The sequence below is a fragment of the Puntigrus tetrazona genome, chromosome 25 (genome assembly GCF_018831695.1).
Source record: "Puntigrus tetrazona isolate hp1 chromosome 25, ASM1883169v1, whole genome shotgun sequence".
Classification (NCBI taxonomy): Eukaryota; Metazoa; Chordata; class Actinopteri; order Cypriniformes; family Cyprinidae; genus Puntigrus; species Puntigrus tetrazona.
Window position 1 is genome coordinate 16,087,182 of NC_056723.1, and position 20,141 is coordinate 16,107,322.

The 20,141-nt window shown below is 37.0% G+C and overlaps 2 protein-coding genes across 4 annotated transcripts; both read left to right on the plus strand.

Moving 5' to 3' along the window:
* The first annotated feature begins 881 nt into the window (after positions 1-881).
* Positions 882-10,041, plus strand: LOC122331308 (NACHT, LRR and PYD domains-containing protein 1 homolog). The gene is made up of 17 exons (XM_043228870.1): positions 882-1,050; positions 1,304-2,933; positions 3,089-3,169; positions 3,421-3,507; positions 3,616-3,723; positions 4,694-4,846; positions 5,770-5,856; positions 5,941-6,014; positions 6,241-6,266; positions 6,917-6,993; positions 7,367-7,584; positions 7,739-7,995; positions 8,221-8,269; positions 8,355-8,422; positions 8,808-8,955; positions 9,160-9,197; positions 9,293-10,041. The coding sequence occupies exons 1-17, from the start codon at positions 936-938 to the stop codon at positions 9,305-9,307; spliced, it is 3,231 nt and encodes a 1,076-aa protein (XP_043084805.1). The 5' UTR covers positions 882-935; the 3' UTR covers positions 9,308-10,041.
* Positions 10,042-13,638: 3,597 nt separating this feature from the next.
* dynlrb2 (dynein light chain roadblock-type 2) lies at positions 13,639-18,308 on the plus strand. Of its 3 annotated transcripts, none has more exons than XM_043227505.1 (4): positions 13,639-13,836; positions 13,948-14,023; positions 14,952-15,119; positions 18,048-18,308. In XM_043227505.1, exons 1-4 carry the CDS (start codon positions 13,834-13,836, stop codon positions 18,248-18,250), a joined length of 450 nt encoding a protein of 149 aa, XP_043083440.1. In that variant the 5' UTR covers positions 13,639-13,833; the 3' UTR covers positions 18,251-18,308. The 3 variants fall into 3 exon arrangements, with proteins under 3 accessions (XP_043083440.1, XP_043083442.1, XP_043083441.1); XM_043227507.1 differs by lacking the exon at positions 18,048-18,308 and adding an exon at positions 17,540-18,041; XM_043227506.1 differs by lacking the exon at positions 18,048-18,308 and adding an exon at positions 15,202-15,369.
* The last annotated feature ends 1,833 nt before the right edge of the window (positions 18,309-20,141 follow it).

Consider the following 20,141-nt stretch of genomic DNA (forward strand, 5'->3'; position numbering starts at 1 on the left):
TCAAAATTAATTAGGAAAATTATATATTGAAAAAAAATACGGCATTTATACTACATTTGTAATTTATACTTGAATAAGCAAACCACGTTGGCCTTTAAGTAGAGACCTCTTAATACTGATTGTGAATACTAATTGAATAACTTTTCATGCAGAGCCAGACACAATGGAAAAAGGGGTTGGAAAATGGCCACAAAGTTCTATGAGCGAAGTAAGTACAGTTTCTACAATGTGTGTTTGTCACAATGAGACCTTGACACTTCACAGGGAAGGCTTAAGCCTAGTCCTAGACTAGAAATAAATCTGAGCCGTTTTAACATGAAAACTCATTTCCATGAACTTCTCAAACATTCGTTATTTCTCTCTTTATTAAGTGGGAAGTTAGCAGTTTTTCAGACAGGACAGAAGTGTCCTCAGTAGCAGGTAGGCTAATATTCTGACCTTCAAATGTGATCTACTCTGATTGCTGATGGATATTTTAATTAGCTGCACTGTTTGTGAAGGACCGGCTGCGTTTACACTGGCAGAAAAAAAAACAGATTTTTTGGCTCACATCTGACACGGACCTGAATGTGATTTGATGCACATGTATAAACACAAAAATCTGGGCCACTTCCAAATGTGTTTTTCTATTTTACAGGGGAAAAGATCCGATCTGTGCATTAAGCAGTGTAACCATAGCCTTAGTGTTTTAAAAGAACTCCACCATAATTAAGTTTCAGACATGAACCTGTTTCTAGTGATTCAGCATCAGATCAAGTTTTACTCATGTCCTTAATCCAGTTGACATTACCTCTAACTAGTTCTTTTCAATCAGGGCTGTTCACAAGGAGGCGTATGTCGTCATATGTAAGTTATTTTAAGCGAAATTTTTTTAATTGTGTGGTTGTTATAATGAGACTGTGGTAAACTGAAAAGGATTTTGTTTTCTACTAACGATGTGTGCATTTGATTACTTATTCTGCAACACTCATCATTCTCTCATTAACAAGGAGACCTATAACCCAGGGTCTGTACAGCATGTCTCGAGAAAACTCCGAAGTAGAGACCCAGGTATGCTCAAATTCTCACAGTTTACTAGGAGTCAATAGAAATACGTCCTCACGGGACTGATCGTGAAAGCAGACTGCAGTTTTTGTCATTCATGGTAACAAATGTAATAGATTCAGTGTGCGGTGTAGAGATCTTCATTCATTAAAACGTAAGTTTGCGAGATCGCGATGAACTAGGAGAGTAGATCATGCATATTCTTTCACAACATTTTTGAGTATTGAGAGGCTAAAGAATGTTTTATGTTTTAATCTAGAATGGCAGGAGATGGTTTATTATTATAAGAAGTCAGTCGACTGGAAGGATCAGAATGAGAGGAGTTTCCCCTCTGGTGAAAGAGGATCACTGGCTGCCCTCTACACTGAACCTGAGATTCAAAGAGGATATCATAATATCAGTATAGAGAGGTTGTTTGGATATTTACCTGAATCTTTCATTCTCCATGGAAATTCTGGTAGTGGAAAATCTATCATAGCGCAAAAGGTTATGTTGGACTGGGCATCTGAAAAACCTTACCTTAAAAACTTTGATCTGGCTTTCAGTCTGAGGTACGATGAGTTGAAATGTATTTCTGAGGAGATGAACTTGATTGAGCTCCTGAGTTTGAACTGTAGTTTAACATCAGATCAGATCTCAATGATGTTAGAAAACTCTGAGAGCGCTCTTCAACAGAGAGTGCTCTTCATAATTGATGGACTTGATGATTTCAATTATATCAGTGAGTTTGAATTAATGCGTTATGAACTTTGCATATCATCCATATTCCAGAAAGCTCCACCTGAGGTTGTTGTTTGTTCCTTGCTTCTTAAATCAATCCTGCCCAGCTCTCTCTTCCTCATAACTACTAAAACTAAGGTCCCACAGGGCCTGTTTTTTACAGTAAATTACTACTACATTAGGGTTCTAGGTTTCTCTGAGAACAGGGTAGAAGAGTATTTCCAGAAGTTCTTCCAGAATAAGGACCTCTTCAGGAGAGCCTACGAATGTGTGAGATCAAACAAAAGTCTTTTCAAAGTGTGCTCCATCCCTGTAATCTGCTGGATCATCTGCACGCTTCTGCGAGAGAGGTTAAGTGATGGTGTTGATGTGACGAGTGGATTGGAAACCACCACCTCTGTCTACACTGACTTTGTGTCGACTCTACTGGAGCGTCACTGCCAGGGTCAGTCCATCCCGAGCCTAGTGAGGAGCCTGGGTCAGCTGGCAGAGAGAGGGATGCTGGAACAACAAGTGCTGTTTGATGAGAAAAGTGTCCATGAAACAATCTCAGACCCAGCTGGCAGTCCATTCCTGTGTGAGAGAAGAATCGGCCAGGAGACCATGTTCAGTTTCTTGCATCACAGCTTTCAGGAGTTCTTCACTGCTCTATATTATGTCCTTCTGGATGAAGACGAGTCGAAGAGGAAAGTGAGCAAGCTGCTTCACACTGTAGAGAGAGGATGGGCTTTGTCTCGTATGTCTGGAAGAGAGACAGATTTAGAAACTGGCCGTTCAAGTCTGCTGCAGCCTGTGATTCTGTTTCTCTGTGGTCTCTGTACGAAAGAAGGGATCTCTTCATTCTTTAAAAAGCACAACATGGCTGTCTCTGGCAATATAGAAACCCAGCTTAAGGAATGGATCAATCAGTGTTCACGGAGATATCAAAATAAACACATGTTGTTCATTCTCCACTGTCTCTGTGAGCTCCATGAGAAGAGTTTTGTTGGGAACGTTTTGGAGCGTTTAGATTATATAGATCTGTCAAACATTCTCCTGAAAGATGAAGACTGCTGGACGTTGCGGTTTTGTTTTGAGAACTGTGCTAACATTGGCAAACTGAGACTCAATATAAAATCTGACAATCTGAAGATTCTTCAGTCTGCACTGTGCCGTTATGAAGAGATATGGTGAGCAATGATCAGACTCTTTACATGACTTTAGCATTGCTCTTGAATTTATATTTACTGTATTACACTAAAATACATTCAGTGGTATGTGAGCTTGACATATATTTTTTTGTATGGGATATCTGACTGTTAATATAATATGTTCACTTAGAAAGGTTGCAGGTGGACCACATTACAGATGATACTAGGGATTTGATCTCAGCTTTTGGTGAAGGAAAGATTGTGAAAGAGCTGATGTAATTGATTATTTAATTCTAATCTTCGTATTATATATTACTGCTATGGACTGCATCATTAGTTCTGCATCATTAGACTTAATGATTGTTATTTTGGGGTCAAAAAGTGAGTCCTGTTTTTAAGTCTTGTTTTCATATAATATAAGAAAAAAGACTTTTATGCTGCACCAGATTTGACTGACTTAACAAAGTTACAAATGCAGAGTCCATTACTTGTACAATAAAATAATTAATTTTATTGTAATTGACAGAATACAGGAGCGAGAAACTTCAAGAGCCCGTTTAAAAGAAGCGATCAAAAGCTTGATTATTACATCAGTTAATGATGAAGATGTCACGTAAGAAACTCTGATCATTCAAAAAATGACTGCTTAATCCTTTTCAGTAATATGAAATTATACTGCATCATGAATTCTTTTTTTTTTTTTTTAATGCTTGTTATTTTGAGTTTCATCTTCAAAATCATCATTTTCATTGTTAATTTCAGAATTAACACGCCAAGATATTTCCACTGTCAACTGGACAAGCTTCCTGCAGAAACTCAGATTAACCAGGTCTGTAAAATAGATTGTGCCCAGTGTGAGTGTACCTTCTCACTTTGGATGAGTACAGTTCTTGGAGAATGAGGAGGGTTGTACCAGTGATTCACTCGGCAGTCTGCACAATGCACTGCTTTCTTCTGAGGTTGATTTGGTAGCTGAGCTGAATCAGGCTGTTATAGAAATGCAGAGGACAGATTCAGTGACTGTAGAACTGTATCAGTAGCTCCTGTGACAGGTTGAACTTCCTCAGATTGGCTGTCAGCTGGGTCTGTATGTGGAAACTCAGAGAAATAAGTCAGAAAGAGATTGAGGCCCTGTTTTCTGCAAACTTCAGGAGCTTGACAGAGGAGTTTTCAGAGGTGCACTCATTGGTGTGTAGGGAGAAGAGGAGAGGGGAGAGCACAGATCCTTGGGGTGCACCAGTGCTGATCATGCGGGTGCTGCTTTACTAGCTGCTGCTTGTCTGTCAGGAAGCTGGTGATTCACTGTCAGATGGAGGTGGGTACAAAAGGTTTGGGCTGATAGTATTGAAGCCTGCAGACTGGATCCTCCCATAAATCCCAGATTTATCCAGATGCTGCAGGATGACGTGCAGTCCCTTGTTGAAATTTTTACTCTGTAGGCAAAATGAAGAGGATCCAGAGAGGGTCCAGTGATGTCCTTCAGAAAAGCCAGCATCAGGGTTTCTATGTGATAGGGATGATGGTGGAGCATTTGAATCAGGAAGGGACGTCACATAGCTCCAGTGATCTGTGCTGGTCAGCACAGGTTTTGGGGTTGCTGGGGTTGTTAATGGATCCATGGAGAGAGGGTCAATATGCGTGTGAAATATGGTTTTTTAAACCTCAAATAAAACTCATTTATATCGTTATATTGTTGATATTTTACAGTATGTCATTATAAAACTACATTTATTATGTGAACACTGTATGTTATAAAATTATATAATATTTACAAAGCAAATAATATGTCCTTTTCATAGCTCTCAGGTTTCACGAAGAATCAACACTTTCCTTCTGGATGAGTCTGTGTCTGGTTTAAAGAAAGTCGATTTGCAGATCACCAAATTTACTGACACATGGACCGACACAATTCTCTCGCTTCTCCGGGGATTACCCAGTCTGAACGAACTTAAGTATGTCAAAAAAATATATTGGCCCGTATTCTTACTGATTCTAAGAGTCTTCTCAGTGTGCTCCTATTCTAGCTAAGAGTTTTAGATTAAAAGTGATTCAGGACCAACCTGAGAGCAAATCTAAGGAACACACAAAAACTTTTATCATAGTGAGGAGGATGGTTGTCGAAGAAGGAAATAAAAGCGCTTTTACCTTTTACTGTTCTCTCTCTCTCTCTCTCTCTCTCTCACACACACACACACACACACACACACACACACAATAGGTATTCTTTATTTTTTAACATGCTTAACATGTCATGCTTAACTTATTTTATAGGACATGAACAACAAAACAGAGTTTCTGAAAGTGCCGTAATTGTTTTTTTTTTTTTTTTTTCTTATAGAAGTTTGTGACAGACCCAAACCACCGCTATTACATAGTTGCATTTTTATGTTGCAACTTGCTAGATATGTTGGTGTAGTTGTTGTAGTGATTATTTCTATTCTTTGCGCTATGACATTTCTGCGTGGTGTTGGAGATGTTAGCGTGTCTCTAATAAGATCAATCACAAACATGATCTCTGCACGATCTAATGTATAGAATCTTATTAACTCACTGTCATGCATTGTGTGCGACACGTTTCTTCTCTCTCTCCCTCATGTTTCATCCATTTTATTCACTACTAAAGAAACTTTTTGGACCCTTCTTTCAAGGGTTAAGATGCTCTCTGAAGATCTTTTCTTCAATCCTAAGATGAAACACCCACATTTCTAAGAATTTTCTTAGAATTTTGTCACTAGGAGCAACTCTTAGCCCTAAGATTTTTCATGAATACGGGTCCTCATCTTTTAAGCATGTATTATAAATTCTTGTGAATATTATAATTATGGTTATCTTTTTTTCAGAAAAATGTAGTTAATGTTTTTTTTTTTCATGCTAGAATAAATTCGGCAGTTTCATTCATTCCAGATAAAATGAGACAAATTCTGGAGAAATCATTGAATCCAACAGGTTGGACCCTGACTTTGTAAGTATGCAGAAAATACTTAAAAATATATTTGAAAATATTTTTTTTTCCACAGTAATCAGTGGTCGATGTTTTCTCTTCTAGTTGGAGGAAGACAGTGTTGATCGAGCGAAACAGGAAGAGTTTCACAGAAGAGGAGATGGAGACATTTACTGAGAGTAAATGAATAGAGTTTGTGTAGAATGGCTCGTTGTTAACACAAACTACTACATTGAAGGCCTGTTAAGTAATCTAAATCTAACTTAGGGCTTGGCAAATATTCATTTTACTTTTCATTGTTTCATAATTTTGTTTTATTTTGCCAATAGCAAATATACAAAAGCTTTTACCGTAGCTTTGAAACTAAATCATATGTCTAATGATTTGTGTCTTACTCTCGATTAGGAGCTGAACCACCTTCAGGACAATCAGTAAGTTAAAACTGTCATGCAGGGGCACATTAACACACATGCTTCAAAGGGCTAAAACGCAGGGGTCTGCACTGGAAAGGGGAAATCAATTTTTCATTAGTTATTTATACGGGAGTTTGCAGCAGTGACAACAGCTTTCAGTAAACAAGCTCACACACTCATTTATAGTAGCCTTTATAATGAATGGTTCAGTTTCGGTTTGCCTCACATAGTTTGTATAATTCTTATAGTAACATTAAACTTTCTACGGCTGTGATTTTAATTAATTAAACTTGAACATGGCATGAAATGCAGTTAGCAATCACCAAGCCCACATTTATGCCACCATGCAATGTTTATTAATAATTAATGTTTAGTGCGATTTATGGTGTTTAAATCATACATGTAAACTCAAATTTTCTTTCCCTATAACCTCCGTATGACGCCTGTAATAACGTAGCTGTGTTTACTGTGTTTAATGTATGTAATGCTATAATTCTGATGATCCACTTATATTGACATTTTGCACAGAACCTGTGTTTTGAATGTTAGCTGGCATATAAACAAGAACAAAAAAATAACTTGGACATAACTGTCAGGAAGCTTAAAAAGGAGGGAAAAGAGATTTTCTGGGGTAGAATAAGAGCTTTTTTTTCTTTACTTTCTTTCAGTGCTCAGGTGATGCAGAAGTGTTCACACCTGAATGTGTTCAGCAAGATGATAAAGACAACCACAAGACAATATACAGGTTAGAAACAAATGTTCAAATGAATTAAATTGTCTATTTTCATAACTGCATTTATCACATCCTCACATATGGCTCTATTATTATCTTTTCAGTGAACATTTCTCATATCCAGCATTTGTTAATTGTGTGTGTGTGTGTGTGTGTGTATATGTGTATATATATGTGTGTGTGTGTGTGTGTATATGTGTATATATATGTGTGTGTGTATGTATGTATGTATATGTCTGTGCTTTCCATTTGTTTTGCCGTTTTATGTTGAATTCTTAAAAAATTCAAACAACCATTTTTTTGCATTAACTACGGTATTATCTTATCATAAATAAATACGCAGGCCGTTATTGCTTTGATAACATGAACATACCCTGTCTTTCAGGTTTTTGTGTCCCCATGCTGGTCAGTTTTCTTGCAGTCTGACCAGCCTTGTGTTTGTGATGGGGAGTGAAGGAGAGGTGCGGTATAGACTTGTATCATGGGATCCTCGTCAGTTAGTTGGTTTTGATCAAATGAAGCCTGCAGGACCCTTGTATAGCATTGACTGTTCCAGCGGCTCAATCTCAAGACTGCACCTTCCTCACTGTGAAATATTCTCTGGTAGGTTTATATCCACATCCACATTATGACGGATGCATATCAAAATGATTGTAAAAAAAGAACTCAATGGGTAATTTATTTGGAAAGCTTGTTGAACATCTGTAAAGGAACTAATGATATTAATGAATTATCTGTGATTCTGTGTGTTTTGCAGAGGAAAATAAAGACAGTTTGGCTGTAGCACATTTCACTGGCGGTAATGTAGAAATAATGAAGCCCCTGCAAGTGAATGAAACTCATGCGATGATTGACATCGGGGATCTCTCTCTATTTGGGCTCTTGAAAAGGATGCTCTTTCCTCCTTCTCCTGTCGCTGCCCAATTGCTTTTCTTTCTACGACCAGTAACTGCGAGACAGAGAGAAAACATACTAGATGTCCATTTGCTCCCACTGAATGTTCCACTGTCAGAGGTATCGGTATTATTTATTTATTTGTATGTAAATGCGTCTTGTATTAAATTGATTTAAAAAAATTCTTATAATATGCATTTATTTTTACCTTACTTGTTCAACGGCTCCCAAACCGTTGATTCAATGATTAATAATATTCGAGGATGCTTTTTGTCAAGATATTGGAAAAACAACATTTACCTCTGTTGCATCTTGTTTAAACTGCCAGACTTTTTCTCTCTTAAGGTGAAGGACCAGCACAAGGAGAACACATTTATTAAAACCAGTTCAAAGTGCACATATTACCCCCAACCGAAGAAGTTGCAGGAGGCGACCCTACCTAAACCCAACACATGGCGGTTGCTGGGGGATGGCACCAGCCTCTCTCACCCCGGGATCACAATACAGTCTGTGCTGTGAGACAAAAGGATCTACAGTGCAGCCTGAGGTAACGTAAAGTGATGGCAAGAACATGTCCGTGCTACGTTCTGAGATTTCTTATTAACGGCACTAAAGCAGTAGATGTGTTTGCTGAGAGGTTTTCAGCATATTTTGCACCATGAGTAATTTGTATGTGTTTAACATCTTTTGATTTTAGCACTGGTGTCAAAAATATTCACATTCATTACTCAGAAGGCTTCTGTAGAAGTTTTCAAGCTTTTTACTCAAGTAGAAGTACTGGTTTCAAAACTACTTCAAGTATAAAAGTAAAAGTAATTAAGAAAAAATACCTGTTTGTGTCACGAAATGAAATGGGAGTAATTTTTAAAATGTAAGGAGTAGAAAGTACGGATTGAGTTACTTGGTCTCCCAACTTCATTTTGCTTTTTCAGACCGAGATCTTTGACTGTAATTTTGGTCCAAACTTTCATCCCACATTTGAAGTGTTTGTAGACGTCAACACTGAGGAGGTCAGTCTGAGTCTTTCAGATGAAACCGAAGGAAAGGAAGTATGGCTTCCACGACGAATCCTTCTCGCAGGTAGTGAATGAGTTACAGATGTTGCCCCTCTCTCTATTACATAAATGCTTTTTTAATACATAATTTAAAATGCATTTTTTTTAGTCTTCAACATTAAAAGTTTAATGTATGATACTTTTTCATTTCAGTGTCATTGTGTGTATAAGTTAAAGTTGTATTCACGCAGATTTTTTAGTCATCTAATGTCTGTGCTCACAACATCAGGTAAAGATTCAGACCCGCTGCTCACAAAGGGCACAAAGGTTTGAATTCAAAGATATTCAAAGTTGGTTATTTATTCTTTCTATCGAATGTAATCTTTTCCGGAACGTAATGACGTTTTTCTCTTTTAAATCAGAAAGTGAATTTTTGAAAGAAACGCAGAAAGGATCTTGTTCAGAAGGTTTCATCGGTGATGGTGATTGCTGATGGGCTGTTGGCCAAAAAATGATTCGGTTGAAAAGTACAGTGAAATTTATAAAGAGAAAACATCACAGGCGAGAATGAGACTCTTGTTGGATGCTGCCGAGTCTGAAGGAGCTGCTGTAAAAGCGGAGACCTACAGACTGCTGAAGGAGGAGGAACGTTTTCTAGTAGATGAACTGGAGGCTGGACCCAGTGGAGCACAGTAATGCTGAGAGAAACGCCAGTTTGGGAACCAAGGGCTTCTTTATATATAAATAGTCATCCAGATCATCGTAGTTTTCTCTAAACCCCGTTTGCAAGCACTCAGGTCTTTGAAAATGGATCATCCTATAATAATCCGGATAGTAGAGAAAGCGGACATTTTAAAGAGACAAGAATTCAACATTGCTTTTTGTTGGACACCAGGACGTTTGGGGTTGCTGATGAAACGGCAGAAGAAGCACTCCAGCTCAAAGTAGCAGAATGCAAAATGCCAGCGACTGATATAAACCCTTTATTGAATCAGGAGGTTAATAATAAATGGCAAATGGAGTGGAATGAATGTATACAAAACAAACTATGAGCTAAACTCATCATTGAATCGAGGGATAACTTTTTATGATCAGGTTGTGTATGCAAGATGTCGAATAGGTCATACAAGACTCACTCCTTCTTGTCTTTTAAAAGGTGAAGAGGGACCAGTCTGTGAATGGGTGTTCACATACTTTAAACAATTCAATTAAACAATTATACGCAACTTCTTCTTTTTTTTATTTGGAAAATGTATTGGGCATTTTTAAAAAATAATTCTCCTGGGTTGTTTTTATAATTTTTGTGTACATTAATCTGAAAGACTCTAACTGTAACGAAGGGTCAAAGACAGTTGGATCCATATGCGACGAGGTTTATTCGTGGTCAGGCAGGCAGGGTCAGACGGGAGCAAGCGGTACGATACAAGGGAGATCCAAAAGACGTAAACGGTAACAGGCTGAAGGGCGGTAGGCAGGCAGAGAACAATCAGGGAACAGACACGATCTAAGTCAGCAACAGGTAATCAAACACAGGAATAAACGCTCAGAATTGTAGCCGAAACAAACAAGACTTCGCAGTGAATGTCTGTGGGGAAGTTCATTATAAAGGGCGTGGTGAATGAGAAACACCTGGCAGCGCTAATCAGCCCAAGGCACGGGGTTGTGGGAAGCTGAGTCCATGATGATCAGTACTCGGGTGAGGGCTGGAGAGAGCCACAGAGGTGCTGTTTGTGACAATAACTTTATTTTTTTATATTATATTTTTCATATAATATTTGCCATATATATATATTTACAACTATACATTTTAAAAATACAGTGCATCCGAAAGTATTCATAGCGCTTAGCTTTTTCCACATTTTTTTATGTTACAGCCTTATTCCAAAATGGATTAAATTCATTCATCTCCTCAAAATTCTACACACAATACCCCATAATGACAAGGTGAAAAAGGATTTTTTGAAGTTGTTGCAAATTTATTACAAATAAAAAACCTGAAAAATCACATGTACATAAGTATTCACAGCCTTTGCCGTGAAGCTCTAAATTGAGCTCAGGTACGTTCTGTTTCCACTGATCAGTCTTGAGATGTTTCAGCAGCTTCATTGGGGTTCACCTGTGGTAAATTCAGTTGATTGGACATGATTTGTAAAGGCATACACCTGTCTAAATAAGGTCCCAGGGTTGACGGTGCATGTTAAAGCACAAACCAAGCATGAAGACAAAGGAATTGTCTGTAGACCTCTGAGACAGGATTGTCTCGAGGCACAAGGCTGGGGAAGGTCACAGAAAAATTTCTGCTGCTCTGGAAGTTCCAATGAGCACAGTGGCCTCCATCATCCGTAAGTGGAAGATATTTGGAACCACCAGGACTCTTCCTAGAGCTGGCCGGCCATCTAAGCTGAGTGATCGGGGGAGAAGGGCCTTAGTCAGGGAGGTGATCAATAACCCGATGGTCACTCTGTCTGAGCTCCAGCGTTCTTCTGTGGAGAGAGGAGAACCTTACAGGAGGACAACCATCTGTGCAGCAATCCACCAATCAGGCCTGTATGGTAGAGTGGCCAGACGGAAGCCACTCCTTAGTAAAGGGCACATAGCAGCCCGCCTGGAATTTTTCAAAAGGCATCTGAAGGAGTCTCAGACCGTAAGAAACAAAATTCTCTGTTCTGATGAGACTAAAATTGAACTCTTTGGAGTGAATGCCAGGCGTTACGTTTGGAGAAAACCAGGCACCGCTCATCACCAGGCTAATACCATCCCTACAGTGAAGCGTGGTGGTGGCAGCATCATGCTGTGGGGATGTTTTTCAGCAGCAGGAACTGGAAGACTAGTCAGGATAGAGGGAAAGATGAATGCAGCAATGTACAGAGACATCCTGAATGAAAACCTGCTTCAGAGTGCTCTTGACCCCAGACTGGGGCGACGGTTCATCTTCCAGCAGGACAATGACCCAAAGCACACCGTCAAAATATCAATGGAGTGACTTCACAACAACTCTGTGAATGTCCTTGAGAATAATGGCCAAGCCAGAGCCCAGACCTAAATCCTATTGAACATCTCTGGAGAGATCTGAAAATGCCTGTACACTGTCGCTTCCCATCCAACCTGATAGAGCTTGAGAGGTACTGCAAAGAGGAATGGGCAAAAATTCCCAAAGACAGGTGTGGCATCCTATTCAAAAAGACTTGAGGCTGTAATTGCTGCCAAAGGTGCATCAACAAAGTATTGAGCAAAGGCTGTGAATACTTTTTTTTTTTATTTTTTTTATTTTATTTTTTTTTTAATAAATTTGCAACAATTTCTTTTTTCACCTTGTCATTATGGGGTACTGTGTGTAGAATTTTGAGGAAATAAATTAATTTAATCCATTTTGGAATATTTTTATATAACATGAAAAAATGAAGTGCTATGAATACTTTCCGGATGCACTGTAGTCGTGTATTTGTTTAGAATTGAATCCTGTATCTTATTTTAAACTCATGGTCTTTAACTTTTATATAATAATAAATATACAATTTATTTAAACTAAAAACTTTGATGTCTTTATTCTGGGACTAAAGTGTTTTTTTGCGTTGTTTTTTTTGTTCTACCCTTTAGCTATCACTCCTAACCCCTTATTAAATCAATCTAACTGATGGATTGCTTTTTGATTTTATTTTTTTTTTTTTAAATTGCTAATTAATTTAAAACATTTACACTAGGCAGGGTTAACTATACAGTAGCATACTGAACACTAATTACCGATTATTGGTACAAAGTAACACATAAAATACCTCAGAGCCACCCTGTTGATTATAATAAATTACCTGTTTGTCTAAACAGTGGCCATGTTAAGTTACGAAATTGCTAATGTCTACTTTAGTATATACAATAAAGCTGAAATAATATAGCATGAAAAAATTAATGGTGTAGCTAGTTGCTCACCAATGGATGCTCTGCAGTGAATGGGTGCCGTCAGAATGAGAATCCAAATGGCTGATAAAAACATCTCAACGCTCCACACCAGTCCAGTCCATCAGTTAACATCTTCACGAATTGCAAAATTAGCAAAAGTGATGCTTGTGGATTATTATCAGATGTTAGGACTCTTGTTCTGACGGCACCCATTCTCTGCAGAGGATTCAAATGGACATGCCCACCATCTACCTCCATTCTGTGTTACTGTACTCCGTTCTGCTTGATTCTATTGCTGTCTGTTAAACAGATAACGTTCATTTATAATGTTAAACAGCGTAATGACTCTTAGACCTGAGATAAGACAGACGGCACCCTCATGGGGTCACTTTAATGTCACAAAATCGTCTGAGAACATTATCAGGTGTAATCAGGTTTCTCGGACTACATTTCTTCCACAGCGGTGGCAGCAGCAATATCTAAGAGGAGAATATTTTTAATTAATATAGAACTGCACGATAGCGACATCTTGCGGTCAAATATGCGTAAGCATTTGGTGGAAAATAAGACTAGGGAAATGAGTGTTATTTTACATAAAATAGTCCTGTATATTAACTGAATATATTTTATTAATTTAATTAAATAAACAATTCTGACTCATTTACTGTAAGTTATAAAATAAGCACAAAACCACTTTTAACAGTGCAGCAGTGGTATTCAAACTGTTAAATGCTAACAACATCCATTGCCTCCGTGTCCTATTCCTTCAAAGTAAAATAATAAATTCATAACTAATAAAATTATTTTTTGTTTTGCTTCACGTTCAACATGACGTCACCACAAACGTGCCTCGTCATCGGCGCTGAGGAAAACCGACCCGCCTATAAACGAGTTTTAACGTTTATTTGCGGAGCCTCGAGCGAGTCAGTAATTAACGCAATGATAAAATAGAGAGCTTTCGACGACGAAGTCTTAAAATAGTTTTTTAAGTCCGTCGTTTTACAACTTTATTTACTTCCGTTTCCATAGCAACGAGGAACAAACGCAGGAAGCACGCGAGCCGGGCGACATGGTGAACCTTTCATTCACGTTTTGCGCTCGTATCATATCTTTACTTTAAAGTCATGTATTATAATTCATATTTTCTTCATCTCTGCTGTTCTGTTCATGCCGCTTTGTCCAGGCGGAAGTCGAAGACACTTTAAAGAGGATTCAAGGCATTAGCGGTGTTATTGGTACAATCGTCGTTAACGCAGAAGGTAAATTGCGTAAAAAAAACTATTTGCGATGTTTATAATGTGGTAATATTAATTATAATGTGATATAATATGATTTAACATTTCCCAAAACTTTACACCAGATAGGTTAATATAATATTTCCTGCATCTCTTGGAATAAACCCTGACTTAAGAACTAGTTTCACCAACTAGCAGTTGCCAAGGGGTAACTAGTCTTACTTTTGTAACGCAAATAAAACCAATCTACCTTTTCATAACTGAATTTTGACCCGTCTTGAGGGAAAACAAATTAGATGGCTATATTTTGAGACTAGTCTAAATGATTTATTTATTCAACCTGCCTCCTAGATAATGTAATATAGGCTTTGTATATTATAATATAATATAATAATGGTCAGACTGTACATGTTACAATAATATAGTACAGTATAATATGCGAATGTGAACCACAAAACCAGTCATAAGGTTTTGTTTGCTTTTTAATTGAAATTCATATGTATCATTTGACAAAAATAAGCTTCCCATTGATATTTGGTTTGTTATGATAGGACAATATTTGGCTGAGATGCAACTATTTAAACATCTGGAATCTGAGGGTAGGAAAACAACATAAAATACTGAGAAAATCACATTTAAAGTCGTCGGAATTAAGTTCTTAGCAATGCATATTACTAAACAAAAATTATGTTTTCATACATTTAAGGTTGGGAAATTATTATAATGTAATTTAATAGTCACGTAGCACCACATAGGAAAAAAAAACATGTATTGATAACAGAATAGAATAATATAGTCCCTCCACGTAGGAATAAACAAGTATGGATAATATAATATGCTATTTAACGTAGCTCTGCATAGGAATGAACTAGTGTATAGAGTAGAATAGAGTTACTATAAAACTATGTACATAATTGTTCCAAAAAGTTTTCATTGTCTGCTGTGTTTTCAGGCATTCCCATCAGAACGACTCTGGATAACTCGGCGACGGTGCAGTACGCCGGACTGCTGCATCAGCTGACTCTGAAAGCCCGGAGCACGGTCAGAGACATCGACCCCCAGAACGAGCTGACCTTCCTGCGCATCAGGTCCAAGAAGCACGAGATCATGGTGTCCACAGGTGAGTCCCGTCTCGCTCAGCGGCCTGCCCCCGGCGCTCGCACGCCTCTCACACCTTTCCCCCGTTTCCCCCCCCCACCCAGATAAAGAGTACCTGTTGATCGTCATCCAGAACCCAAGCGAATAGTGTCTCCGGTGCTCCACGCAGACGTACGAAAACATCTGCCTTTTGATATGCGTTTAATCAAAAAGCCGGATCGCTCAGTGCATTCGATTGCATGTAAAGTCGTCAATAAAGACCTGTTTCCTTATTGTGAGTCTTTAAGGTTGTTTTTGAACCGGGTTTCTTATGTGAAAGTGTAATTCCTGTAACCTCCACAAGGTGTCAGGAGACCAGGCAGCCGCTGTGTATTGCTGCTCATTTGCTTTGTGAAAAATTGCTGGTTTAATGGGTTGTGACAGCGGCGGTCTGGTTTATTGTGCTCTTACTGTAGTATGAAGATAATTGGGTTTGCATGAACGTCTTCGTCACATGAAGCACGTTATTCAGAAATGCACGCAAGATAAATACGCTTATTAAAATATGGCCCGTGCGGTGGATTTGCCGGTTTGGCTGGTTGATGCCCTCGCTCAGAGCTTTGTTTGAGCTCCATTTCTTTGCAGCTGATTTGCGTGTTGCATTGTGTGTGTGTGTGTGTGTGTGTGTGCGTGCCTGAGGGTCAGTGTTGTCTTTTGAAAGGAACAATGGAGCCAGAACATTTGTGCTCTAATTACTCTAACACAATCATTTCCTTTCCTTTTCCGCCTTAAGCTTTTTCATCTGGTTGTCGTTCTACTGGTTTTTACCCCAATAAATCTATTAAGGCACTTTCCACGAACAGCACAGCCTGTAAATTGGCGTCCAATAAAGCAATAAAGGCACGAATTCCATGTTGTGTTAAGTAATTATCTAATAAAATAAAAATGAGGCGTAAAAAGGGGAGTTTAATAGTGTTCGTGTGCCTTGTATTTCTCTGTTGTATTCAACACTGAGAATCCTACAATAATGTAGAAAGTAATAATATTAATAATAATAATTGTTAATGTTGTTGTTCTTAATATAATAATAATATATATACTGTATTAATAATTTATTATTGTTGGTAATAACTGTAATAACCAATAACTATAATAACTAATTCATTTACTACTACTACTACCACAAATCTTAATAATAATATTATTTTTTAAAATATATAATAATTAATAAATTGTATACTTCATGTTATTATTATTATTGTTATTATTATTATTATTATTATTATTATTATTGTTATTATAATTATTATTAATAATTTACTACTACTCCTATTATTATTACTACTAACAATAATAATAATTATTATTATTACAGATTATAATTATTTTAATGCTATTACTAATATTTATTTGTTAATAATTCATTTTCTGTTAATTAATATTATATTAATAATAAATAATATTAATTAAATATATTTTTACTGTTAATACTAACAATAACAGTAATAATAGTAATATTTAAACAATAATTGTAGTTGTATAAATATTAATTCAATATATTTTATTATTGTTATAGTAATTTAATAACAAATATTCCATTGTTTAAAATTATAATGATGATAATGACAGTAATAATAATAATAGTAATTATTATTAATAGGAGTAGTAGTATAAATAATAGTAATTATACAATGTTTGCATTATTCTTTTATTTATTACATTAACTTTACTTCATTATATACATTTTTTACCATTTCAGATTAGCACACCTACTTATTAACTACTATCACTTATCTGATTAGGTAAATGATGGAAAAATATAAAATAAAAATAAATAGGTTTGCATGTTGGTTAAATAATGTATTTATTTAAATAAATATATGTTTTCAAGATGCAAATTTGGATAAAAAAAATTTGTGCAAGTTTAGTTGGGCAAGTAGTTATATGGGGTTGAAAAAATTCATTAAATAAGTAAAATCAAACTAAATTTAAAGGTTGAGCTCTTCTTGATACTGTGTGCTATGTCTTTTTTCCATGTTATGTTAAGTTTCAAGGCCAGTTTTTCAACCTGTATTGTGTGTTCATCTCTGAAATAAGTATGTTTATGGAGTTGCTGTACCTGAATCATGAGAGCAGGTCCTGCCGTTAGCTGCTTGAGTTTCTCTCTGCTGGATTGACCTCTGCTCGGCTCCCATCTGCTGTCTGTTTTACATGCCCAGCGCTGCCAATTGGCCCCCGCAGCACGGGGCAGAGAGCCAGCAGGTGGACCCGGATCTCATGTTCAGAGACCCGCTCCTGAGCACAGAGCGTTAGGCGGAGAATTAATGATGGGCCTAATAACAGCACATTACACGCAAAGCCAGCTCTGTTTGAGCACATGAACCTCTGTGTGGGCTCTTACTTCAGCTCCTCTGTGGTGCTGGATCCACTGTTTCTCATCTTGCTCTTGGAAATATCCCGTAGATCACAAACAGGGTACCGGTCAAGCACAGTAATATCATGGTTGGTGGAGCACTTGGAAGCGGTGCTAAAGTCCTGCTGGAAGGACGTCAGTTTCTCCGTAAAACTTGATGGAAGATGGAAGCCTGCTCCAAAATCAGCTGATAGACGGCTGCATTGACTTTGGACTTGATAAAACACAATGGACAAACACCAGAAGACTCTGACTTCAGAAACTTCACACTGGATTCAAGCATCTTGGGTTCTGTGCCTCTGCAGTCTTCCTCCTCCTGATCTTGATTTCCAAATAAAATGCAGTGATTTTGCTCCTAGGTAAGATGACGTCTGGTAGCTCTTTTCCTGAAGACTCTCGATGCACTGAATCCAGGTTCAGTCCACTCCGTGTGAAGCTCTCTGAGTGTCTGAATCAACTTTTCTTGACAGTCCTGCAGTCATCCCTGTTGCTTGTGAACCTTTTCCTACTCTATGTCTATATTCCAGTCAACTTTGTATTTAATATGCTTTGATACAGCACTCTGTGAACAGCCGGCCCTTTCAGCAATGACCTTCTGTGAATCACTCTCTTTGTGGAGGGTGTCAGTGATCGTCTTCTGGACCATTGCCAAGTCAGAAGTCTTCCCTGTTATTGTGGTTTCAAAGAACAAGAGATACCTGGAACTCATACTGTGGGGATGGTCATTTAATGAAACTCATATAAATATTATAATATTTTGAGATACTTTGGCTTGCATGAGCTGTATACTCTTATCACCAAAATGAAAACATTAATAAAAACTTTGGAAATGTTGTACTTTACATGTAATAAATCTAAACTATATGAAAGAAAAAAGAATTTTTATGATTTTTTCAGTAGTCAGATTCACTCATATGAAATATTTATTATGATATTTTGTATTACCTTGTTTATTCTTTTTAATAAAATAGCCTATATATTTTTTTCTTTAATAAACAAAATGATTTTTCCTTAAAGTTACTTCTATTCTTTTCTATTCTATTCTATTTCATATAATATATTTCTATTATTTAAATATTTTTATTTTATTACTGTGTGTTAATTTATAATGAATTTATAATTATAATTAACGAATAATAATTTTTTTATTTATAATAATTTTATGGTGTATATATATATATATATATATATATATATATATATATATATATATATATATATATATATATATATATATATTTTTTTTTTTTTTTTTTTTTATGATATGCTTTAGAGATATCCTAGTGTTTTTGTGAGATTCACCCATAAATCAAACACATCAGATCTTGCAAAGTCTCAGGCTGAGGATAAACAGGGCAACTTTTTGAGCAATGTTACCGTCAACAGGCAGCAAGTAGAGACACAGAGCCCACGACCGATCTAAATTATCCAGACAGAAACAGTCAGACTTTTTCTCAGTGAAAAAGTGCCCAAGCAACATTGCTCAAAACTGCTGAAGAGGTGGCCCGTGCATCGGTGGAAAACTCCTTCCCGTCCAGCAGCCAGGCGAGCCAGAGTCTCCAGCTGAAGCAGGCTTTGACCTGTAGCTCTGTACTGCAGGAGCAGCTCTGTCTGACAGCTGTCACGCTGATCGAGTCAGGGCCGTCTCGCAGCTGTCATGTTTACTCCAGGAGCGTATGGAAGTCCTCCGCTCGCTTCATGTGCATGCTGTCATACGGTGCGGTGTGTTTGTGTAGGCGTGTATCAGTCTTATAACCGCCCGTGTTTACTGTGTCACGTTGAATATTGTGCTGAATATTTCATGTTGCGCATCATGTCCTGTGTCATGCTATGTTGTTGTTGTTGTTGTTGCATCGCTGCGATCTTTCTTCTGCTTCGGATGTCACAAACCTGTCGAGAACATTTCTGGGCGTATTTCAGTCCAAAAAAAAATGAAAAATAGAAACTAGAAACTATGTTTTGCCCGCAGAAATGTAACGTTAAAGCATTTTAATGTATAATATAATAAGAAAATGTCATTATTATTCATGCAATATTATATATACAGTCACACACTGAAGAAAATGACAAACGCAGCACTTTTGTTTTTGCCCCCAATTTTTATGAGGTGAACTTTTTGTTCTCAGATCTGTCTAAACTTTTGTATATATAGAAAGAGTCTTAGATCTCAGCTCATATAGAACGGGGGCAAAAACAAGAGTGTTGCAATTATAATTTAGTCCAGTGTATGTACACACACAGATATCATTTTTCAAAAATATTTCGTATTCTGAATATCTACACTGCTTAGTGGCAATAGTAGTAGAACTAAGAATCATTCAAATGCAGGTCATATTTCAGCTCAAAATACAAAGATTGTTTTACAGTCACATCATTTTCATTCAAACTAAATTTAAACTGAAATCTCATTCTCTAATTGCTTACAGGAAGCTGCACATTTGAAAACCATTAGGATTTTTTCATTATATTAAATACAGCATATTTTTAAATAAATGTATTATTATGTAATGCAATATAAAGTCAAACACTGATAAATTAATTCAATTATGCAATACACTTTGAGAACTATGTATTTCTTTCAGTGACTATTTACAGCATTTTTTCATATATATATATATATATATATATATATATATATATATATATATATAT

Coding starts and splice junctions, on each gene's coding strand:
- LOC122331308 (XM_043228870.1), top strand. CDS start 936: ATGTGTGCATTTGATTACTTATTCTGCAACACTCATCATTCTCTCATT. Junction 5,857..5,940: donor ACAGGTTGGACCCTGACTTT/GTAAGTATGCAG, acceptor TTTCTCTTCTAG/TTGGAGGAAGACAGTGTTGA. Junction 6,015..6,240: donor GATGGAGACATTTACTGAGA/GTAAATGAATAG, acceptor ACTCTCGATTAG/GAGCTGAACCACCTTCAGGA.
- dynlrb2 (XM_043227505.1), top strand. Junction 14,024..14,951: donor AATCGTCGTTAACGCAGAAG/GTAAATTGCGTA, acceptor CTGTGTTTTCAG/GCATTCCCATCAGAACGACT. Junction 15,120..18,047: donor CGAGATCATGGTGTCCACAG/GTGAGTCCCGTC, acceptor GCTTTGATACAG/CACTCTGTGAACAGCCGGCC.